At 39.6% G+C, this 26126-nt stretch overlaps 1 protein-coding gene across 2 annotated transcripts in view; it reads right to left on the reverse strand.

The window, feature by feature from the left end:
- Positions 1-7277: 7277 nt before the first annotated feature.
- Positions 7278-26126, reverse strand: part of RAB28 (RAB28, member RAS oncogene family) — a 97974-nt gene continuing 79125 nt past the window's right edge. Inside the window, exons 5-8 of one of the 2 annotated variants that reach the window (XM_027545050.1) lie at positions 24793-24896; positions 18038-18115; positions 9468-9562; positions 8126-8214 (exon numbers count right to left, since the gene is read on the reverse strand). In XM_027545050.1, the coding sequence (XP_027400851.1) occupies positions 9473-9562; positions 18038-18115; positions 24793-24896 (272 nt within the window). In that variant the 3' untranslated portion in view covers positions 8126-8214; positions 9468-9472. Of the gene's footprint in view, positions 8215-9467; positions 9563-18037; positions 18116-24792; positions 24897-26126 lie in introns of both variants that reach the window. The other variant, XM_027545049.1, reaches the window with a different exon arrangement.

The raw sequence follows: 26126 nt of genomic DNA on the forward strand, positions 1-26126 counted from the left end.
GGAGTTTGGAACAAGAGTGACTTGATTCAAACCCATGAGTCAAAGTTCAGCAGGCTTTTGGAACATTCCCGGATCAGGGAATGAAGGCAGTGGTGGAAAAGGATGCCCACGAGACACCGTGTCCAGGTGTCCTATCCACATGCCACCTGTGGATGCAGGTTAAGGAAGGATGAAGGAGGCCGGCTGGCAAGGCTGAGGTGAGAGTGGCTTGCCAAGCCAGTGCGTGCACAGCGGCAACAATAAACGCCTCTCTCCCTCATCACCAGCCCTGTGTCTGCTTCAATCTACAGTGTCAGAGGCCTAAAAACATTCAGTGCTTCCAACCCACTTGGAAGCAGGGTTTTAAAGCAAAGAGTCTTTCCTCTCATTTCCGGCTCTCCAATGTGGCAAACTGATGAAATGAAGGGTCAGGCAGGATGGGATGAATGTGGTTCCGAGTTCAGCCCCAAGGCCCTGCTCCACTGAAAGGCTGGCTTCCCAGGGATGGAGGTGCTGATAGAGTTGTCTCCCTCAAGGCCATGAGGCTGAGCATCACTTCCCTGTGCAATCTGTCTGACCACCCCATCACCCCAGCCTGCCTGGAGGAATGGAGCTGCTCTCAGCACCCTGTCCACCATTTACCACGATGGACCCTCTCCTGAGACCAGGGAGGGTGCCCTGCTAAGCTGAGGGCAGAGACCATGTCCCTAGGCATCTCAGTCCCTAGGGCCTGAACACCGCTTCTGCTCTCTGAAAGACCTTGACAAGTAATTTTCTCTCCCAGTTTCATAGGCTTCACATCCAGACACTGAGGGTGTGATCCCAAGGGCAGAATCCCCCCATCAATAGGGCTGCCATTCACATCACAGGTCTTGTAGATTCAATCACCCATTTTCCAGGATAATAAAGTGATCTGTTCTAACAAAACAGTGTGGCAGTCTTCTAAAAGAGGGAAATAAAGTGGTGTGAGAAAGGAAGATTTTTTTCTAGTTGATCCAATGATTCTATACCCACTGGCAGTGGCCTTATCCATACAGAGGTTTCATTTCGCCAGTGGAACTTTAAAAATGGGATTGGGGTGGTTGAACTCCAGGAGTTGGTGACGGACAGGGAGGCCTGGCATGATGCAATTCATGGGGTCACAAAGAGTTGAACATGACTGAGCAACTGAACTGAACTGAATTGAGACGGGCACATGCTCTCCAAATTGCAGCCCACTCCCTGCTGTCTTCTATTCTTACCTGCTTTGTATTACTTACCTCCTAGCCCCTGATGCCATATGCGTTTGCAGCCCTGCAGTATGACACAACATTTCATAACGCGTAAAATGGATGTTTGCAAGGTTCTTTCTTGGGCTGGATCAAAATCCTTTCTATAGCTTCTATCTATCTATCCTATATCTAGAGTTCTATAGGTTCCATATTGGAAGTTGAACCTTTTTCTAAAGCAGTTCTTTCATCAATTTGGAAACCATCATCAGAGACTGAGGCCTTCTCTTTTCCATGTTAAGCTCACTGTCTGTCTTCATCTGTTTCTTAGGACACTGTTTCTTAGGACACCATAATCAGAAAGCACCTTCTTAAAAAGGGGCTTCCCAGTGGCACAGTGGTAAAGAATCCACCTGCCAATCAATGCAAGATGATGCAGGAGACATGGGTTCTATCCCTGGGTTGGAGAGAGCCCCTGGAGAAGGAAATGGCAACCCACTCTAGTATTCTTGCCTGGAAAATTCTGTGGACAGAGGAGCCTGGTGGGCTACAGTCCATGGGGTTGCAAAGTCAGACACAACTGAGCATGCACGCATCTGAAAAGAGGAGCACTCATAAGAGGAAAACAAATAATGCAGGCAGGCTCTAATCTCTTGCAATTCAAAGTGCAATCCAAAAGCCAGCATCAGCACTAGGATCACTTGGCAGCTTGTTACAGATGCAGAGCCTCAAATTCCACCCTAGACTTACTGAATCAATATTCTTCAGCTGATTCGCACAAACCAACTCAGAGAACAGAGCCTCTTTCTGTATTGACATAGCCTAAGATTACATGAGTCAACGTATGGACACCAAGAGGGGAAGGAAGGGTGGGATGAAGTTGGAGATTGGGACTGACATATACTCACTGCTGTGTATAAAACAGGAAACTAATGAGAACCTACTGTACAGCACAGAGAACTCTATCTGCTCAATGCTCTGTGGAGGCCTGAATGGGAACGAAATCCAAAAACAAGGGGATATATGTATACAGACAGCTGATTCACTTTGCTGTACAGAGGAGAGCAACACAACATCGTAAAGCAACTCTACTGCAATAAAAATTAGTAAAAAGATCAGTCCTGAGTGTTCATTGGAAGGACTGATGTTGAAGCTGAAACTCCAATACTTTGGCCACTTGATGCAAAGAGCTAACTCATTTGAAAAGGCTACCTGATGCTGGGAATGATTGAGGAGAAGGGGACAACAGAGGATGAGATGATTGGATGGCATCACTGACTCAATAGATATGAGTTTGGGTAGGCTCCGGGAGTTGGTGATGGACAGGGAGGCCTGGCATGCTGTGGTTTATGGGGTCGCAAAGAGTCGGACACGACTGAGCAACTGAACTGAACTGAAAAAGATTACATGATTCAATCTTTTAAGAGGCAGTTATATTGTTGACCCTGAGTCCTATTATCTGAAATCCATTTTTTCACTCACTAAACCATGCCTTGGAGAAGGCAATGGCAACCCACTCCAGTACTCTTGCCTGGAAAATCCCATGGATGGAGAAGCCTGGTAGGCTGCAGTCCATGGGGTTGCTAAGAGTCAGATACGACTGCGAGTCTTCACTTTCACTTTTCACTTTCCTGCATTGGAGAAGGAAATGGCAACCCACTCCAGTGTTCTTGCCTGGAGAATCCCAGGGACGGGGGAGCCAGGTGGGCTGCCGTCTGTGGGGTCGCACAGAGTCGGACACGACTGAAGCAACTTAGCAGCAGCAGCAGCAAGCCATACCTTCCTATGTATTGAGTTTTATGGAAGCATTTAACAGTCCAATTACATTTTGATGAGTTATACATGTGCCTAGAGGAGGATCTTAAGGACCAAACACAGATCATGTTCATCTTTGTTGTTTTTGTCAGGAAAGTGTATTCTCCTCGGTTGTGTCTCATCTCAACAAAAATTTGAAGCGACAGATAATAAAGCTCTCAGCGCATCAAAGCTCTGGGACAGTGTTATAGCTCCCTCAGTTTTATTTAGAAAATAAAGGAAAATACATCCTTGAGGCATGAGGGCATGCCAACCCAAAAGATGCAAAGAGGAGAGAGAGAGCATGCACGCGGGGGAGAGAGAGATCCCTGGCCCTTTGCCTCTTCTATGTTTTTTCCTCCCCCTGGGCCTGCCCTGTGTAAATTGGGCTAGCCAGGAGTGCTGTTTGTTCTACCTGAGGTCCTCACTCCGGTCCTCGGACCTTCCTTTGACCTTCCTTTGTTCTATTTTCACGGACTTTTCCCTTCCTTGTCTTTTAGCCACCGCCATTTTGGACTCCAGTTTCCTATTCTAACCACCTAACACTTTTATGTAAGAAGTAACAGAAAAAATGAACTAACATTGCCCCAGGAAGGATAAAGGAAACGATTCATGGCATGCATGACCTGGAGCCGTGTCGGGGACAGGGGCTCTCCCCACTTCTCACCTCCCTCCCTCAGCGTCAACCCTGTACTTGGGCAGGGTTACCCTCAGGGGCTACAGCTTTCTCATTCAAGCCCAGCGGGCAGAGCGTCATCTGCAAACTTCAGGCAATGAGAGCCTTCTTGTTTCTCTTTTTCAGAAACTTCAGCAAAGTCCTCTCCAGTTTCATTAGCTCTGATGGAATTAACCACTCACTTCTTAGCCAATCCCTGAGGCCAAGAGAAATGAAGATCCTAATAGGGTTTTAAGCCAATGAGAATGCACTCCCGAGAGCCCTCGGAGCTGAAAATGGAGGAGGGCTCTACCAGGGAGACGACTGTTGCTGGAAGAAGTGGCAACGCGATGCTGGGGAGGAGGCCAACAGATGTCGGCCTCGATGCTCCGTGGGTCTGCATTTCCATTTCCTCTGAATCCTGCGAGCATTTTCTCAGGATGTCCAGCACTGCGGCAATCACCAGCATGGGCTATGGCCAGAAAACTTCTCTATTTTTAAACGACACACACACATTATTATGCCCCATCACATTGTTTCAGTGATCAACTTTAAAGGGCCCTGGCTTACCTCCTCCTGGAATAATAAAGCAGTCACAGGAGGGGTTCTCTGGGCCACTCCAAAAACCACTCCAGAGTGGTTTGCCACACATAATAGAGGGTGCACTTGAAAGGCAGCACCCAATGACCGGTTCTGGCTGAAAACTTGTGTTCTCAGAAAGTTCAATAAGCACCACAAGTGGCCACAATGTGTTTGAAACTTTATAGCATGCGTCTTCAGGAGACAAAGTCCTAAAACCAGATGCAAAGACTTGGAATTTTTTAAATTAAAAAGTGTGGACAGGAGAGGTAACAGTCAAAGTAAAATAAGCATCAATCCAATGTTTCTGTTTCAAAAATAACACCCGAGGTATGGGGAAAATTGTAATATGGAATTCAGAAATCTGCTTTGGCCCTGTCCGCTATGGCATGTTCACTGTGCCTGCTCTCCTTGAGCCAAACGGCTCTCACTGACTGGTCAGGCTTAGAGGGGAGAGACAGAAGACCAAGGAGATCAAATGCAGGGAAGGCATTTTTCCATCCTCACCTCAGTGATCAGAGGGCAAATATACCCATTAGCCTCAAACCAGTCAATCCTAAAGGAAATCAACCTTGACTATTCATTGGAAGGGTTGATGCTAAAGCTGAAGTGCCAATACTCTGGCCATGGATACAAAGAGCCAACTCATTGGAAAAGACCGTGATGCTGGGAAAGATTGAAGGCAAAAGAAGAGGGAGGCAGAGGATAATACGGTTAGATGACATCACCGACTCGATGGACGTGAACTTGAGAGCAAACTTCAGGAGCTGGTGGAGTACGAGGAAGCCTGGCATGCTGCTGTCCATGGGGTGGCAGAGTTGGACACGACTTAGCAACTGATTATCAGCCTCTCTCGACACACACTGCCTGCAGGTCTAGATGGTCAGTGTGAGAAAGTGGGTGGACCAGCGTTAGCCATCACCACTTTTCAAACGAGCAACGTAACACCCAGGCCTAGTCAAGCCCCAGGAAGGCCAGCTTCGTGATCTTTTCTAATGGAAGGTAACCTAGTTCGGTACTCGGCCTGGTCCAACCTACCTCAGAAATGGTTTATGTGGGTCCTGACCCTACCACTTACTGGAGGAGGGGCTTGGTATAATCACTTACTCCCTGCTTCCACATCCCCACGTGCATGAAAGGAACTGTGATATGCCTTCTCGTGACTGGTGTGCACATAAAATAGCTCCTGTGACAAGTTCTTGGATGTGTACCAGACAGAGCAAGCCCATGAAGGCCATTCAGTCCCATTCAGTGCTCTGACTTTAAAACACACAACTCAAGTATTTTGGTCTGATCACAGATCTTTTTGTCTTTTCTGTTTCCTCCAGATGCCTGTACCATCACATATGAGTGGTAAGTCATACATTTTAGTACTACAATAATGAGACTGAAAAAACAAAAAAACTCACTTTTGTAAATCCTCAAAATTTTCACATAGGTATATAAATAACATGAAATGATCAAAAGGGCATGTCCTAACCCCTTATTGAATGTAAAGCCTTGGGCAAGTTTAGTTCAATAGTAGACTTCAATCAGTCGTAGCTTTAAAATAGTAGTAACGACAACAAACATCTCTCGTACTAGATTGTAAGGTCCCTGAGGGTTGAAATCTTTTATCCCACTTTATATTCTCCTAAAGGTCCTAGCAGACTGACTGGGATATATTAGATGTTGAAAGGAAGGATAAATTGAACTATCTTGAAGGGCATGCCACCTTGGAAAAGAGCTTAAAAGATTGCTTAGTTGCTATAAAATGAATACAGAAATTAGGGAAAAAGTGAACTCACTGCCTAATAAATACAGCAGTCACAATTTTTACCTTTCATAAATTTCCAACCACTCTTGAAAAAGTGTCTCCCCAGCTGAGAGACAGAAGATCTCCTATGGGATCTACCTCTGTGATTCCATGACTTCTGGCAAATTCCTTTTCTTCTTCTTAAATATGATTATACTGGAGCAGCCCCTACACAGAGGGCTGGGACGGCAAGAAGAATCAGAAGCAGTCCTGCTCGCCCAGAGCCAGAACCCCTAGGGGCTTCCCCATCTCTGTCAAGTTCCTTTTTCTTTTCAGACTTCAGTTTCTTTAGCCACACAAGATGGAAGTAACAAGCTTTCTAAAATCTTTTAGTTGTAAAATCAGATGCCAAAATTTCTCCACACACCTCTGGCAGGTCTCCTATGAGTAAGGTGCCCTGACAGGCACTCCTGAAGGATGTGAGACCAAAAGAGAGATATGTTCTCCAATAAACTTATGGTCTATGAGCAATAAAACAAAGGACACAAATAACCGTGATCCCAGGCAGGAAGGGGGTAATGGCCAGCCAGGAGGTGCTCATGTGGAATCCGCAGCTGTGGGCACAGCAGAGGTTTTGCAGAGGGGCAGCATTCATCCTGTTTCGATGTGGCCAACACAGAGCACCCACATGCCAGGCACTGTGCCCGAGCACAAAAAAACAAAACTGTTACCAAGCCACCTGCCTTCACAGTGCCTGAAGGCTGATGGCAGGAGGGAGACAGAGAGGGGGCAGGAATTCCAGGCAGAGGGACTTGTGCAGCGCAGACAGGAAGGCAGCGTGTCACAAAGCACCCAGGCACGGCCGTGACTCCGCCGGCACAGCGGGAGGCTGTGTCCAGAAGAGCAGCCTGAGGAAAGGCAGGGGGCAGGATGCGACTGACATGGAGCCCCTGAATGTCAGGCTTTGGGGTCTGGATTTTCATCACTTCAATTAAGCTCCCTAACAGCTCTACCTACCTACCAACTGAACGTGGGTTGTGTGCTCAGTCATATCCGGCGCTCTGCGACTCGTCTGTCCGTGGGACTCTCCAGGCAAGAGCACTGGAGCGGGTTGCCATGGGGATCCTCCCTGGCCCAGAGACCGAACCCGTGTCTCCTGTGTCTCCTGTGTTGCAGCCAGATTCTTTACCCGCTGAGCCACTGGGAAGTCCTAACAACTCTAAGTGACTGAATGTTTATTAAACTTCACACAATCATTGATTTGTATCCAAATATACCTTTTCTGTAATGAAAAGGGATGTGGCTGAAAGAAAATTCTCCCCCAAAGGTAATTTAAATAAATTTATTTGCAGGAGAAAAATATCTGCCCGTCAGGTACAGTCTGATCCACAATGATCCAATAATAGTCACAGCTCATTCTGGGAGGACTCTTACACAGGCTGTAGGAGCAAGTCCGCACGGAGCATCAGAATCACAAAACCATCTAACCAGAGTATTACACAAGACATAATGACCATGATACAATAATAAAAATACACTATCAAATACTCACTACTTTGTGAGCTATAGCTAAAATATAAACAAGTTAGGCTCTTTCTTAAAAAAAATGAAGAAAATATTTCTATTACAGCTTTATTTCAAGCATTTTCAGTTAGATACCGCTTTATATATTTTTACTCACAAGAGATAGCAAAAGAATCCTTTCTTAAGTATCAGTAGATAAAATATATTACTCGTTCGGATGTTTGCACTCTGAAGCGTACTTTGCCAGGTATGAGTTCAGATAAGAGAATGAAACTGTGCTGCAGCAAAATCCTGGCTGATAATCAAGGCCTGGATAGTTTTCATATTTGTTTAAACAAAAATTTACATCACGGAAAAAAGAAGTGAGGCCATAAGACAGCCAACATTATTCTTTCTCAATGGAGCAGTCTGATTCCAGAGAATGGGCTTTCCAAGCCGAATTCAAAGTGTGTGGTCCCGAAGTTGAATTCTTTCCAGTCGGAGGAGCTGCCTGCGGCTGAGGCAACAGGCAATGATGAAGCGAGTTGAGCGGAAAGTGTTAACTGAACTACAGAGATGGTCACTGATAAAACAAGTTCCTAGAGGTCCTCGGGGCCCACACAGAGGCGAAGGGCACTCAGAACTATCAGTACAAAAGAAAAATGTGCTCACTGAACTGCACACATAGAGCTTCTAGGAGGGTTAACAGTTCTTGACATGGGTTCCTGGTTGTAGTTTACAATATCTGCCTTCACCACTCTCTGTCATAAAAGAAAACAGAGTTATTATCAGGACATCAGAACATTTAGAAAGAGCTCCTTAAAGTATATTTTTATTTTCTGAACTTCGTGAACTCCTGATGACAGACATCATAAATGAAGCAGAAGCTGATATTAAAAGAATCAGCCAGAACCAACTCATGTCAAGCTGGGATTTTCTTTTTTGGGGGGGTGGGGGGCTAAGGGGGGGTGGGGAAGGGGTTGGTTTTGTTAAGGATGTAATAGCAATTTTTTAATTCAGTCGTCTCTGGTTTTATGACATCTATGAGGTTATCACAAGTCTAATAAAAAACTGGCAAATCAATATGAAAAACTAAACCCCGGTTATAATTTAAAGCAAAGGATTTAAAATTAATCATTACAAGTTTTGATTCACAGATAAGGCCTCATCATTTCAAAGTAAAAAATATTATTTATTAATATTTCCATATACTATTATACTCAGGCATAACTCTTTTAAAAATGTTTATCAATTTGTGAGTTAGTGAGAGGAAATAAAAATGTTAAAGAGAAGTCACATATAAAGAAGAAATGTTTTGAGCAGAACTTTTCCAATTTTTAAAACTTTTCTCCTAAATCCCTGACTTACTTCCAAATGGCTCCACTACTGGGTCATGAATAATGACTCTAACAAAATATAAAATAATGAGAAATTTATATTACCTCACATTCATGTGTTTAAAACAATTTAAATCAAAAGACACTTTTAACTCTTCCTTCTTTTCCTCTAACACAACTTCAAGGAATATTTTAAACAATGAATTTAGCGACATGCCCTAACATTCTTCTTTAAGTAATAATTTAAGGAAAAACAAATCCTGAACTGTTTTCAACTCCTACTAAGTCTGCACACATAAGCAGACAAAGAAGGGTAATTCAAGGCAAACTTTAAAAATACTCTTTCAATTACTACGCTATTTCAGGAAAAACAGTAAGGAGAGAATAATGAAATAACTGCTTCAATTCTCCATTTCACTGCACATGTAATAAACATGACCATAAAGACAAATACATTTGAAAGTAAATGAAATGTTATTTTAATTTGTTCCCAATTCCTTAAGTCGTAAGTCTGGCAAAGGATCAATTTTTCAAAGTTCCAGAACAGGACTTATGCAATATTAATTCCCAAGAATGTACAATAAATCTTTGAATTTTTTATTCATAAAGAACAAGATAACATTCACCAGTTCTCCCCACCCTCCTCCCACAAATTGCAATAGTTTATCGATTAATACCTGCACTACTGTACTGAACAGATTCTGCTCTGAGCAGAGCTGGTATGTTGGTTATCTTCTTCCGAGTACTTCACTATTTCTGCCCTGACAATACGCTGTCAATTCCGTATAACAGAAACAAGATGCAGAAGAAAGGGGGAAAAAAGAAAGAAAGAAAAAAATGGAAAGTGTGTTCAATGACTGAAAATAGATGGGAACACCAAAGTAGAAAAAGAAATACGCACATAAATTTAAACAAGCCACAAAAGAAATAGCAGAATATATGCATATAAAAGGAAAGAAAATGAACAAAGATACAAGAAACATTACAATTCTATTTAATTATTGAAATGGACATGTCTACTGAGCCTCCCAGAAAAGCTGTGGGCTCTATTTTTGATATCACAATTACATGTAACGCATATAATGCCCAGTATTTCAGAAGACAACAAAGAATTTGGGGGCTTTTCTCTACTAAAGTGCAGCTGAGGTACTCATTCAATTTCTTTTTACAAACATTACTGAGGATCTACCCTGGGCCAGTCCCTCTACACTGGGAACAAATGGTGAACTGCACAGGATTTGTTCATAAGCTGCTGTGGGAAGGGAACATGCACACAGCTAACTGTCATACCAGATAAGAAATTTACTAGTGGATTTATAACATGTGTGGAGGGAACAAAGAGTGGTTCATTTTCTTTGAAGGTAGAGGATGCATACATCAGAGGAAACTGCATGTCATTTACGGTTTTTACATTTAATCATATTCGTTATTGTCAAAGACCTCCTTTTGATGGTCACTTCCCCGGCTCTCACAGCCCTAACCTCCAAGTTTTGAAATTTCATACAGAAATAAGTAAGATCAAAATACATTTTTTATAGTTAAAAAACATACCATATTTTAAGCATGACAGCTGATGTTTTCAAATGAATTTTGCTAAGTAACAAATCAAAACTAGTCAGATTTTTTGATTACTATAACCCTTAAGATGAGAAGACCACATAAGACAAATATGACAGAGATAACACACTCCCCAAATTTTTTAGACTTGGAACTATATCCACTTTTAATGAGTTCCAATATTTTATTTTGGAAAGATCTTCCTTCACCATAGCATCTATTAATTAGCACATAGAGAAAAACATATTAATCAGGCTGCTGCTTGTGCTAATGTTTATAAAGCCTGGATAAACAACTGAGAGTAAATGAACAGGACACTAAGGTGTATTAGCCTTGCACAGGCTCTGCTCCAGTTCTCCAGCAAGCAGTATTAACTTCTGGACAAGACTCATGATTTACTAGGCACTCAGCCTGATGCTATCACAGGAGCATTGCCAACTGCCACATGACGTATGAGGGGGGCGCATCAGTGACCCGTTGAACATCATCATCTGGCCTCCGCAAACCTAACTGCTTCATGCCAAACTATGGGTTACAATAAAGAGAAGGGATTTTCATAATCAGCAAGCAACTCATTAATCCTCCAAAATGATGGTTTAAATCCTATCTTATAAACACAACCAGGTCACTGACCTATGGTCAAGACATTCTGGTCAAAGTATTGACTAACATAAACGACTTGGATTTTCACCACTAATTCTCATCAAATTAATTAAGAACTAACAAGGCAACATCTTTCTTGAGGGCCTTGGTTGTTTGACATAAAGCTCTATACAAAATTTCTGAACTGGAAGCCAGAATCAAAGTTCTACATATTCAGGACTTTGCTTTCTCTGAGTAAATAAAGCATAATTTCTATGATGTAAACTTTATGGTAGGGGACTTCACAGTAGTTTCTTGTTTACAAATCATTCAATCATTGATGTTTTCAGAGAAAAGTGTTACCTACAAAACACCAGTCTTTATGTTTGGAGCTACAGAGTAAACTCAACTCTGCTATAAACTCTGTTCTCTGCTATTAGTCAAGTGAAGGAAAACAATGCAGTGGCCCTAAGAGAAAGGGAGCTGTGTGGCTGAACACCAGCTTAACCCCTGTTTTGTCAGGGTTGTCCAAGTCAGGTCCTAGAACTGGAAGTGGGAGCTCTCCATTAGGGTAAGCAAGAAAGCAACTTAGGAGTTGAAGTGGTAAGGTATAAGCAGTAGAGATGGACTCGGGAAAGATAAATCTGGTCAATTCTGGAACTGTGCTCTAACCCAGAGAGTACAAACATATTTACCTTACAAAAGTCATAGTTGGTCACCCTCAGGATAGAGAGGAAACATACTCTAACAGCTAAAACACCTGTCACTATCACTCATTCAAAGCAAAGCACGGTTCCAGGTACTGGAAACATTCCTGCAAGCAATCATGATCTCTCTTTTTTTTTGAGATGCATTAAGAGTCTAGCAAGGAAAACAAATGCATAAATTATTAAAGAATACCATGATTGATACAAATTCAAAGGGCAAAAAGTTATAGGTTACCACTCAAAGCACAGATATAGCATTTTTTAAAAGCAGGGTACCGTGCACACAGTAGGAGCTTAAAGAAAGCAACTCTCCTTTTCCTTCCATGTAATGGCATACGCATACACTGCATAATATGTCATCACAGGCTGTCAGTAACAGTCACAACTCTGGGCAAGCTACTTTACCTCTTTGGTCTTCACACTCTCCTAATCTATAAAACACAAGGTTTATCTATGTGGCAGCTAAGATCCCATTTGGTTTTGAAACTATATGGAAAAAAAAATTTTTTTAAGTGAATAGAAAAAGAAAAAAAAAGGAATATGATCTGACATCAGATCAGATCAGATCAGTCGCTCAGTCGTGTCCGACTCTTTGCGACCCCATGAATCGCAGCACACCAGGCCTCCCTGTCCATCACCAACTCCCGGAGTTCACTCAGACTCACGTCCATCGAGTCAGTGATGCCATCCAGCCATCTCATCCTCTGTCGTCCTCTTCTCCTCCTGCCCCCAATCCCTCCCAGCATCAGAGTCTTTTCCAATGAGTCAACTCTTTGCATGAGGTGGCCAAAGTACTGGAGTTTCAGCTTTAGCATCATTCCTTCCAAAGAAATCCCAGGGCTGATCTCCTTCAGAATGGACTGGTTGGATCTCCTTGCAGTCCAAGGGACTCTCAAGAGTCTTCTCCAACACCACAGTTCAAAAGCATCAATTCTTCAGCGCTCAGCCTTCTTCACAGTCCAACTCTCACAATCATACATGGAAAAACCATACAAAAAACATGTATGACCACAGGAAAGACCATAGCCTTGATCTGACATAGGGCTTAACAATATTTTTTTGGAACTTTCTCCTCAGGCAAGGGAACCAACCATCAACAAAATGGGTGATGATTATGAAACCATCAATGAAAGGCCACATTAAATAATCATTAAATAATGAAAAGGCCACTTACTAAATGAGAGAAGACATTTGCAAATGATATCATGAAGTTAATATACAAAATATATAAAGAATTCATACAACTCAATATCAAAAAACAAAACAACAGAAAAACAGAATTAAAAATGTTCAGAGGACTGAAATAGGCATTTTTCCCCACACAAGACATACAGATAGCCAAAAAACACATGAAAAAGATGCTCAACACTTCTAACAGTTAGGAAAATACAAATCACAACCGCAATGAGGTATCACTTCACACTTGTTAGAATAAGTACTGTCAAAAAGACAAGAAATAACATGTGTTGGCAAGAATGTATAGAGAAGGGAGCCCTTCCATACTGCTGTGGGAATGCAAATTGGCACAGCCACTATGGAGAACACTATGGACGCTCCCCAAAACACTGAAAATAGAAATACTATATAACCCAGTAATCCCATTCCTGAGTATATATCTGAGGAAAACAAAAACACTAATCTGAAAAGATATATGCACCCCAATGTCCACAGCAGCATTAATTGTAATAAACAAGATATGGAAGTCACGTGTGTTCATCAGCCCAAAATGGGTAAGAAATATGTGATACACACACACACACACACACAATGGAATATACTCAGCCATAAAAAGAATGAAATGTTGCCATTTGCAACTACAGGGATGGACTTAGCGGTTATTATGTGTAGGGAAATAAGTCAGACAGAGGAAAAATAAACACTGTGTGTCTTCAGTTACATGCAGAATCTAAAAAATAAAACAAACAAACTAATTATATATAACAAAACAGAAATAGCTTCACAGATATGGAGAACAAACTAGTGGTTTCCAGTAGGTAGAGAGAAGAGGAAAGGGGAAAGATAGGGGACAGGGATTAAGAGGCACAACCTACTAGGGATAAAAATAAATAAAATACATGGAAATAATGTACAGTTACTATTTTCAATAACTTTATATTTAGTATTATCTATAAAAATATAGGATCACTAAAACGAACGCATACCTAGTTCAAAGCAAACAAAGTCATAATTTATTAACTGGCCAGTGAAAATGTCTCTAATAGAGAAATAAAAAACGGATCTAGAGCATACTTGACATATCTGTCTGCCCTCATGTAATCTGGGAGCTCCCTGAGGATAAGGACTGTGACTTATTCATCTCTGTATCCCCAGATTTCAGTGTTCTTGCATAAAGACCCTCAAAAAACATCTGCTGTCTTAGTAAACTTCATTCCTTCTTTTCTCCATCTTCTCTTCCTTGAACAGCTTGTAAAGTGTGTTTATAACTCATATATAACTCATTTTATATAACTGTCAAATGGGAATAATCTAGGTTAAAACTAAAATAGCAGAATCTCTTTAATCAGTGAATGGAATTAAGACTGAGGCCTTATTATAAATATTTGTCACAAACAAAATTACTATAGCATCAATTTCCATGTGACTGGTGAGTCTACAATCTAAATTCTTCTGTATAAAATAATACAAAACACTTTATCATTCTGTGACACTGAGTTCCTTCAGGACTCTTTCGAATGACATAAAACCACAGAACGCAGGTGCACAAGCTCTTGCTCTCTCCCTTCCTTTCTGCCCTACTCCTCCACTTTCTGTATATAAATTATATATAGAAATGAAGTTCAGATTATCTGAACTTCTTTGCTTTTAAATGAACTTTCAGAGACATCAAATGGCCAATAGGTACATAAAAAGAGGCTCAATATCACTAATCAACAAATTAAAACTACAGTGAGATATCACCTCCCACCTGTTAAAATGGCTGTCCTCAAAATATAAGAGATAAGTGCTAGAGAGGATGTGGAAAAAAAGGAAACCCTGAATGAAGACTGTAAACTGGTACAGCCCCTGGAAAACAGTATGGAGTCTCCTCAAAAAGTTAAAAACAGAACTACCATACCATCCAGCAATTCCATGTCTGAGTATTTATCTGAAGATATATCGACTCCCATGTTCATTACAGTGTTATTTACAATAAGCAAAATATGGAAACAGCAAAGTGCCTGTTGATAGGTGAATAAAGAAAATGTGGAATATAAATATATGTACATATACACACAATGTAATATTATTTAGCCATGAGAAATAACAGTCTGCCATTTGTAAAAACTTGGATGGACTTCGAGTACATTGTGCAAAATGAGATAAATCAGACAGAAAATGGCAAGAATTGTATGATACTACTTACACATGAAATTTTAAAAAGCAAAATTGCAAAAAAAAGAAAAGAATAAAATGGTTGTTCCCGGAGGATGAGGGGATAGGAAAGCTGTCCTCTAAAGGGTACAAACTTACCATTATTAGTAAATAAGTCCTAGAAATAATGCACAGTACAGTCAATACAGAAAGCAATATTGTTTTATAATCATCAAACTTGCTAAGGGATTAGAATTTAATTATTCCAACTACCAACAAAGATATTCATGTAACATGATAGAGGTACTAATTACTACTATAATGGCAAAATCATACTATAATAGATAAAGATATCAAGTTAACATGTTATATACTTTAAATTTACATAATATTTTGTGCCAAGTATATATCAATAAAAAATAATACTGTGCTCAAGATAGCTCGCAAGTATGTTCTTAGAAACATCTTTTAAAAATAATGAACTTTCAAAAATGTTTCCTTCCACTGAGAAAACTTAACTGTGAAATACATAATTTAACTGGCAAAGGCACCAAATTCACTGGTCTAAGGAATGGAGAATGAGGTTTCCCTACACAAAGGCTCTGACAGACCCAGTGAAGGAGGGCTTAGTAGCTTGAATTCATCTTCAAATGAATGCATTCAAAGTAAACACCAACAAGTCGAAAACAGAACTAAACTTCATGGCCTAAGAAGCCGGGGTGCACTTACAAACAAGGTGGAGTGTACAGGGAGGGTGAGGAGCTCTGTAGTGAACACATCTGACACGGGTTTAGCTAAAACGTGCCTAGCTGTTAAGTCGATCTCTAAAAGTTCAAAGAGTAACTTTCTGTCTCTTGTGACCAAGAGTGAGCTAAAAATACGAATCAAGCGTCCCTAGAATTTTGCCTTTTAGCAGTACCCCAGTCACTCCACCTCTCTGGAGATACCCTAGAACCTGAGCATTGCTGGGGGCTCGGGCGAGTACAGACCCCTTGTCCGGGGGGCCGTCAGCGCTGCACCAGCACACCTTCTCCTCTAGAGGGGCTCATCACTGGCTCTCCCGTTTTCCATTCCTCCAGTGATCTGGGATGACTTCTCCCTTTTATCCAGTCATTCCACAAGTCCTACTGATTCTTCTGTGAAATGTCTCTTACATCCATCCCTCCCCTTCCACCCAATTCCGGTCCTTATCACACGAAGGCAGTAACCCAGTCTCCTTGCTTCAACCTCTCTGGCACCCATCCACACACACACACAAATTCCATTAGATTAATCCCATCTAAAAACTGCTTTCGTTTATTTCCCTGCTTAAAATTATTTTCCACTGTCAATATGTGAGATTAAGATTATCAACTTGGCATTCATAAATCTCCATAATCTTTCTTCAAATTTCCTTCACACTCCAACACAAATGGTCATTTATTTTAACCAAACAGCTCTTCTCTTTCCAAAATACCATCTAAACTTTTCAACTTGCTTGTTCCAGCTTCTTTTCAACTCCCCACTCCAAACCACCCAGTGAATCTTCCCCCAGTACGGTAGCGTGGAAACATTAGGGGCACTGCCATCAGAAAGACATGAGTTCAAGTCCTGGGTCCATCACTGCCCAGCTGTGGATAAGCACATCAAGTTACTTAACCTTTCTGCAGTCTCAGTTTTCCAACCATAAAATGATGAAGTGCCACCTGCCCCAGAGTTATTGTAAGGATTAAATGATGTAACAGTAGCTGGCACATTTATTAATTTTCTTCACTGCATCTTAAACTCTTAAATCTCCTCTGGATCCAGCAGTAAACCACACTTATATGATCAATTAATCATTTATGATCGCCTGAAAATCACTGATGGACTACCTAGTTAACCAGGCACAAACATCATTTAGAAAGTGAAGCTACAAAGCAGAGGCATCACGTGACTTCTTGGATCTGCCAAGGTCTGTATAGTCAAGCAAATCACTGATTTCTCTTCTTGTATCCATCCTCCTAGGCCAAAATCAAGTAACTACTTTGGTCTGGGAACAATTTATAAGGCACAAATAGCTAAACACTGTGTCTGGCCACAGTAAGTGTTGAAATGTCTTTTGAATAGTGAGAAGTAAAGGTAGATTTCCAGAGTTCCAAATATTTAAATGAAGCTCTAGAAACAGCCATATCAGCATAACAATTTTCAATTGATATTTGCTTAAATTGTCTAAAAACATGCACACACAAAGACTAACCATGAAAAGAAGACACAGAATTAACTCAAAAAGAATTAAAGAAAAATTTAAGGATGGAGAAAGATCATTATACCTTTGTAGCTTCACAAAGCAGGGAAAAAGTAGAGAGGGTTGAGGGAAAATGTTATTTATCAATATATGTTGCTTCTAAGCAAACCACTTCTGAAGTCTAATTTTAAACTACAGGCTCTGATTTTTTTATTCAATCAAACATGTAAAGTAGTGTGCTACTGTATCTTTAAGCAGCTGACTATTGGTATTCATGTTTATTTCTTAGTCTAAGAGAACTGTCTAGGAAGAGTGGAAGAATTCAGAAATCCTCAATAATTAATACCATTATTAAATTAACAATAAAATAACATCAAGAATTAATATTACAATGCAGGATATTTTACAGAAGAACAGAGAGCAACACTATTTTTTATAGTGTTTCACCAAACCAAACATAGAAGATGCCAAATAGGGTAAACTCTTACTACTTAAGGCTAAACTTTAATAAATAGTTGGGATTTTATATAAAACATAAAAAGGATATTATACAGTAATCAAGGAAGAAGAACTTAAATAAAGAAGTACAAAATAATATGGTCAGTTCCTTAGCCATTATTTAACTGCTGATGAAATTTTTATTACATTAATCTCATTTTTCCAACAAAAAAAAGACAAAATGAGGTTTCAAGGTATCATCATTTGGCAAGAACTTAACATCCTCCATCTTCTGCAATAAACAATGACTCATACACACAATCTATTTTTAAGGCTGTTAGGGATATGTACATAGAATGCACAAATGTAAAAGGATTCAGAGAGAAAATTAATGTCTTTTAAGAAATAAATTATTTTTTTTAAGTATACAGTTCAATATAATCACCTGTGACTGTTCTATTTCTGCTTTGTTTAACTTGATTCCAAGGATTTCAGCAGCAACTTTCTGAAAACACAGGAAGACCTGCATAACAAAAACAGGTTTAAATGATTTAAAACAGGCATGTCTAAGTTACCTTCAAACAAATTGAACTTTCTAAAAAATGATAAACAGCAAGAGCTGCAAAAATATGATGTACCGGGTTGTTCCAAAAATACCTTTATTTGTCAAATACAGCAACATTTAAAGTATAATAATTTTTTAAATGATTAAACCATAATTTGAAAATTCATACACTTCACTGAACTGGTCTAAATTTACACACTTATCCTGAAAAACTTACACTTTTAAAGAGTTAACATAATTAATTACAGCTATGACATTAAAAAAAAAAAAAGACTACTAGCCAAATAATAAACTGCTGTAAGTCCTGAAGAAAATGAAAGTAGGGTAAAGTTTTTCACTGCCAATTTTACACTGATCTTTGATATGGCATTAGCCTGCCTTGAAAGGTCTTACTTTCCACTCTTTCATAATCTCTAAGATTCTAATCAATTTTAATAAATTCTCTCTGGAGCAAAAAACTTAGTAAACTTTACTGTATTTTGTCAAACACAAAAGTAGCAGTATATGACTTCCCTGATAGCCTGCAATGCAGAAGACCCCGGTTTGATTCCTGGGTCAGGAAGATCCACTGGAGAAGGGATAGGCTACCCACTCCAGTATTCCTGGGCTTCCCTTGTGGCTCAGCTGGTAAAGAATCTGCCTGCAATACGGGAGACCTTAGTGCGATCCCTCAGTTGGGAAGATCCCCTGGAGAAGGGAGAGGCTACCCACTCCAGTATTCTGGCCTGGAGAATTCCATGGACTGTATAGTCCACGGGGTTGCAGAGTCGGACACCACTGAGTGACTGTCACTTTCACAATCCAGTATCATGAAACAAAAATCTGCAAAGACTTCTATAAACATCCTTTCGTACATAGATAGCTTATATGGGGTCCACTATGATTCCTGGAGCTCCAATAGTCTTTGCTTGTCTGCATATCTTGTCTTTACCCCCTAAATATCCGAGTTTATTCTGACCCCTACTTACTCACGACTCAGTTCAGCTCAGTTGTCGCTCAGTCGTGTCCGACTCTTTGCAACCCCATGAACTGCAGAACAGCAGGCCTCCCAGTAATCACCAACTGCCAGAGTCTACCCAAACTCATGTCCATTGAGTCGGTGATGCCATCCCACCATCTCCTCCTCTGTCGTCCCCTTCTCCTCCTGCCCTCAATCTTTCCCATCATCAGGTTCTTTTCTAAAGAGTCAGCTCTTCGCATTAGGTGGCCAAAGTATTCGAGTTTCAGCTTCAACGTCAGTCCTTCCAATGAACACCCAGGACTGATCTCCTTGAGGATGGACTGGTTGGATCTCCTTGCAGTCCAAGGGACTCTTCAAGAGTCTTCTCCAACACCACAGTTCAAAAGCATCAATTCTTCACTACTCAGCTTTCTTTATATTCCAATTCTCACATCCATACATGACTACTGGAAAAACCACAGCCTTGACTAGACGGATCTTTGTTGACAAAGTAATGTCTCTGCTCTTCAATATGCTGTCCAGGTTGGTCATAACTTTCCTTCCAAGGAGTAAGCGTCTTTTAATTTCATGGCTGCAATCACCATTTGCAGTGAACTTGGAGCCCCCCAAAATTAAAGTCTGACACTGTTTCCATTGTTTCCCCATCTATTTGCTATGAAGTGATGGGACCAGATGAAATGATCTTAGTTTCCTGAATGTTGGGCTTTAAGCCAACTTTTTCACTCTCCACTTTCACTTTCATCAAGAGGCTTTTGAGTTCCTCTTCACTTTCTGCCATAAGAGTTGTGTCATCTGCATATCTGAGGTTACTGATATGTCTCCCTGCAATCTTGATTCCAGCTTGTGTTTCTTCCAGCCCAGCATTTCTCATGATGTACTCTGCATATAAATTAAATAAGCAGGGTGACAATATACAGCCTTGACCTACTCCTTTTCCTATTTGGGACCAGTCTGTTATTCCATGTCCAGTCCTAACTGTTGCTTCCTGACATGCATATAGGTTTCTCAAGAGGCAGGTCAGGCGGTCTGGTATTCTCATCTCTTTCAGAATTTTCCACAGTTTATTGTGATCCACACAGTCAAAGGCTTTGGCATAGTCAGTAAAGCAGAAATAGATGTTTTTCTAGAACTCTCTTGCTTTTTCCAAGATCCAGCGGATGTTGGCAATTTGATCTCTGGTTCCTCCACCTTTTCTAAAACCAGCTTGAACATCTGGAAGTTCACGGTTCACATATTGCTGAATGAAGCCTGGCTTGGAGAATTTTGAGCATTACTAGCGTGTGAGATGAGTGCAATTGCGCAGTAGTTTGAGCATTCTTTGGCACTGCCTTTCTTTGGAACTGGAATGAAAACTGACCTTTTCCATGCCAGTGGCCACTGCTGAGTTTCCCAAATTTGCTGACATACTGAGTGTAGCACATTCACAGCATCACCTTTTAGGATTTGAAAAAGCTCAACTGGAATTCCATCACCTCCACTAGCTTTGTTCGTAGTGATGCTTCCTAAGGCCCACTTGACTTCACATTCCAAGATGTCTGGCTCTAGGTGAGTGTGTCACACCATCATGATTATCTGGGTCATGAAGAACTTTTTTATACTCATGACTACTTACTGAATATTTATCACAACTTCAATAAGGCTATCCACTCCAGTATTCTGGCCTGGAGAATTCCACAGACTGTACAGTCCATGGCGTTGCAAAGAGTCAGACAGGACTGAATGACTTTCACTTTCAACAACTTAATTTTAACTTCTAATCAAAAAGAGATGATGTCCCCAAAAGGCTTATGTCATTTGTACCCCAAAGAGCATTACATATTATAGTTCACTGATGGTCAAAGTTCAAGGAGAAACAGGAAAGCTAGTGTGGTGAAATGGAGAGAAAAGGAGGACTGTAAAAGAAAAACAGCAGAGTGACTAAGAGCATCAGGTACGTCTAACAAATCAGGTAAGATCTGTTGGGCTATTATGGGGAGGACTTTGGCTTTCATTCACTCTGAATGAAATGGAGGGTGGCTTGATGTGACTTCTGTTTTAACAAGGTCAATCTGGTTGTTGTACTGAATATTCACTATAGAAGATGAAGGGTCAAAAAGAGAACCTGGCAAGAACACTAATGTAAGAGATGATGGAGGCCTGAAACAAAGTGGCAGCAGTGGCAATGGCAAGAAAAGTCACCAGATTATGGGCACATTTTGAAAGCAGAAAAACAGGACTTGGTGAGAGTTGTGGTATGTCAAAGACAGGAGTCAAGGATGACTCCAAAATCTTCGTGGTCTTAGCAACACATAGGAGATCTACCATTTACTGAAGTGGGGAAGACTGGAAAAGATCTGACGAAGAAATATCAAGAGCTCAGTTCTGGACCTGAATCCTGCATTAAACTGGACTGACTCTTAAGACACTTAAGCAGGAGTGCTGGGGTATATGAGTCTGGAGTTCAAAGAGGTTTGGCCAAAGCCATGAGACTAGATGAGGTCACAAAGGGAATAAGTTTAAAAAAGAGAGATATCCAAGGACTGTGCCTAGGGCAATTCAATGAAGGAATGTGCAAAGGTGATAAGAGAGTAGTTGTCAAGGTAGGAGGGAAACCAGAAGATGTAGTATTCTGGAAACTAAGTGAACAAAGTATTCCCAAGAGGAGCGAGTGATCAACTATTTTATATGCTACAACTAAATCAAGTAAGATGAGGACTAAGAACTGGCCATTGAATTGAGCAAAAAGGAGGTCACTGATGACCTTAATAAGAGCATTTTGGGGTAAATATTAGGGGCAAAAGTCTGACTGGAACTGTTGAAGACAAACCGGGAGGAGAGAACTGGAGATAACTCTTTTGAAAACATTCTACTGGTAAGTAGCAAAGAGTAAGAAACAGCTAACAATGTGGGTGATCAAGCGTTTTCTTATATTTAAGGTAAGAGAAGTCATAACATTTCGTGTGCTGATAGAATAATCCAGTAGACAGGAAAAAAAACGATGCAGGAGTGAGAATTTTAAGCCATGTTTGTTACGAGGCAAAGACACATGGGACTAATGCACAAGGGAGGAGTTGAGCCTAGCTACGAGCAGAGACAGCCCAACCCACAGGAATCTCAGAGGAGACAGAGAGGTGGGAATGGACAGTGGGTGGGAAGGAGAGTTGGGGGAGACGAGGTGGCAAGAGTATGTCAAAGTTGTCTTCCCTTTGTTTCAATATTTTTTTTATAAAATAAGAAACAAGGGAATCGGCTAAGAGAATGGATGATGAAGGTTTGAAGATTTGAGAAGAGAAGCTATGAAACACTCATCTAGGTGAAGGAGAGAGACAATGGCCTAAGGACATAAGTACTAAGCAGCATTAAGGTCCACTTGAGGTGAGCTGACTGTGGACTGTAAGTGAAACCTCCAACATGCCTCTAAGCTTTTTTCTCTCGTCATGTTCAAATACATGAGTGCAATCATATAAAGGGGCATAGTCAAGGTTTAGTCAAATAAGTCAGATAAAGTGACTGACGGGAAAGGAAACTGACAGAGTATTGCATGGTAATGATTTTGACTGACTATGAGTAAGGAAGAAAGGAAAATGAGGACATGAAAGGTCAGGGGCAAGTGTTAGGATCAATGTCATGTAGGCCCTGCTGCGGCTGCAGACTGACTGGACTAGGGCATTCAAGCTGGTCAGTGATTAGCATGCCTGATACTGAGATATGAGATAACAGAAGGGCTACAGTAATCTGTAATGACAGAGCATGGGGGTGCATGGATGAGGTGGGGTGGTGAACAAAGATACTGACACCACTAAGAATTATGACAAAGGTAGTATCAGAGAAAGTACAGTAAGACCGGAGATCAACTTCTCAAGCAATGAAGGGAAGTAACCCATGATTGGAGATGACGTAAAGTGACTTCACAAGAACAAACCATTTCAAAGTTGCCTTTAAAAAGAAAACAATGAGGATTTTTAAAAGTACACAAAAAATACTAAGTCGTTAAACACAAGCTAAAATACTGGAAGTTAAAATAATTCTAAAATGACAAGAGACCCCCAGGAAGATAAGTGAGGGTAAAAGCCCAATTCATGGATGGGTTTATCAAGGAATATTGATACTGTATACATTTTTAAAGTAGGTAGGTGTCTCACGTTAGCATTATCCTGGGTAAAGGGTTCTAACACATCACATTTTTAAATGAGTTTGATCCCTCAAAAGATTAAATAACTTTTATATTATTTAATATTTACCCTGAGCATATAAACCATCAGTGAAATCATACAGGGAAAACATGAAGAAGATTAAACCACAGAAAAATTCAAACGTCCTTTGGTTGAAAATGTCAAGAAAATGAACGATCAAACAAAAATCTGGGCAGCGGAAAGAGAATATTTGCAAAAATTATGACAAATGGCTGTTATGTTATCCCTAACACAAAAAGGTCATAGAAAATTTTAAAAAGCAACAAAAATATAATAAACAGGTAATAAGCAGAAAATCAACAATAAATAAATTTATAATAAGTACATAATATTATAAACAGATAATAAGCAGAAAGTAGGCAATAAAATTTTTAAAATTTCAAGCTCAATAGCAGTCAAAGAAATTTAAATAGTAAAATACCTTTTAATCCCTTGTCTGCCAAACTGACAAAGTTTTAAAAATAAATAAATTCTGAATGTTAAAAAAGATTACAGAGATATGGCACTCATACAATGCTGATGGTAGGATAAATTAACTTAGGCTTTCTGGTGGTAATCTGGCAAAAGGTTTCAATTCTCTTCCAAGGAAATAATCAAAACTTACAGACAAAATTTTACAATGTCCTGAACTTGGAAACAATCTATATATCTAACAATAGGGACCTGGTTGAATAAATCTGAACATTTATTTAATGGATTATTAAATCTAGTGAGATTTTAATCTATTTAGTAATATTAAGTGACACAAGAAAATTTTCTACAGATAAACATATTAAATTAAAAAATACAAAATTATTTCTATATTATGATCTCAATTTTTAAAAAAATAAACATTTAGCATGGTTAATATGGTGAACCCTGGAATGTCAATCCCTTAGGTTTACAAATCCTATCTCCACCACTTATTCTGTGTACCCTGAACCCCCACAACATAAGACTATTCTATAAAACAAAGATAATTACTTATGATTTCTAGAAAATAAATCTGACTTACATGTGAAGATATTTTAGACTAATTCAAAAATATTTTAACATCATTCTAAACTTCTTATTTAAATGGTTATGGTGATTTACAGAATAAGCATCCATTCAAATACAATTAATTAATTAACAACTAAATAGAGATAATCAAAGCAGTACATGTCCATCACAAAGTAGGCACTCAGTAAACGCAGTCCACTAGCCGTGGTAGCAGCAGCATCAGAAAATGAGACTATCATATGAGGTTATGAATGATCATCTCTGGAGGGTGAGATTATGAGTGATTTATATTCTTTTTAACTTTTGTATTTTTAATTCCCTAAAAGAACCATGAAATTATGTTAAATAAATTATAAGAGGAGTATCAATAGAATAAGCATGTTGTATATAACCTAATGGTATTTTATGTCTTCAATAGGAATTAATCTAAAAGTTAAGTAATGAAAGTATACTTCCTATGAGTATTAGTAAATAAAAGTAAAACATCATTTATAATATTTAGCATTCATTATCTTACTTACAGAGTCTCCTGTCTTTGCTGAGACAAAGTGGCTACTAAAACCATTTTCCTGGCAAAATCTTAAGTGTTTTTCAGGTTTTACTGTTCGCATATGCTCCAAATCAACTAGAAAGGTAAACAAAAACAGAGAACAAAATTCAGTAATAAAGTCAATCAATAAATATTTAATAAGTTTAAATGTGACTTCTTTTCCAAGATTATACCCCAGCTTAGACACTAGCGGTATAATTTGGGGCAATTCTTTTAAACTCTTTATGCTTCAGTCTCTAAATCTAAAACCTGGGAAAAACAAATGGATCTATTATATACAAAGTTCTTTGAGAATTAATCCATGTTTAGTGTACAATGGGGCTTCCCTGGTGGTTCAGCTGGTAAAGAATCCGCTTGCAATGCAGGAGACCTGGGTTAGATCCGATCCCTGGCTTGGGAAGATCCCCTGGAGAAGGGAAAGGCTACCCATTCCAGTATTCTGGCCTGGAGAATTCCACGGACTGTATAGTCAACGGGGTCTCAAAGAGTCAGACACAACTGAGTGACTTTCACTTTTATGCACAATGACCAGCACATGTTAAGTGCCCAGAAAACTAAAAGCTATCATTCCTATTATCTATATAGTTTGAGGCACATTTGATGATACTCAAAAAATACGCATTAGTATAACGCATTTAAACATAGTGATTAATTGTAACATATACTTTCCACAGCATATTTGGTTTGAAAGTTTAATTACCTTAATATATTAATTACAATAGTTCTGTAATCTCTATAAACTTTAATGTTAACACAAGCACATTATTAATTTTCTGCCAAAAGATATCAATATTTCATTGTCTACTTACTTTATTTACAGTTATGGTTTAATTTCACAAAGACATAGCTCATTTGCTTTCCAATTCTAAAAGTGTCCATTCTCAAAGCAGTAATGGGCCAGAATATATTTTCTTGAATAGTGGTAGGTGCTTTAAAGCAAAGCATAGTACTCATATCCAATACTGGTTTTATCCAACACAGTCTAATTTTTTCAAATGTGATCTTTTATTGAACAGTTTCTCTTTTTACAACACTACAAACCCTATAAGGGTGTTGATTCAATGCTGTCAAATTATAAGGCAAATATATTCACAGGATTTAAGGACAACTAGGCTCTTTGAGTCAATATAGGAAAAAAAAACTTAAACTGATTTCCTGAGGAAGGGACCCAACTGACTTGTAAAAACTTGTAAATTTGCAAATCTAGTAAGCTTACATAATAGTGGCAATTGATTATCAACTAAAAAATGCTCTCATAATACGTAAAAGTCTTTATTTGAAATTACATTGAAGGTCTTCAGTTTG

Source organism: Bos indicus x Bos taurus, chromosome 6 (genome assembly GCF_003369695.1).
Source record: "Bos indicus x Bos taurus breed Angus x Brahman F1 hybrid chromosome 6, Bos_hybrid_MaternalHap_v2.0, whole genome shotgun sequence".
NCBI lineage: Eukaryota > Metazoa > Chordata > Mammalia > Artiodactyla > Bovidae > Bos > Bos indicus x Bos taurus.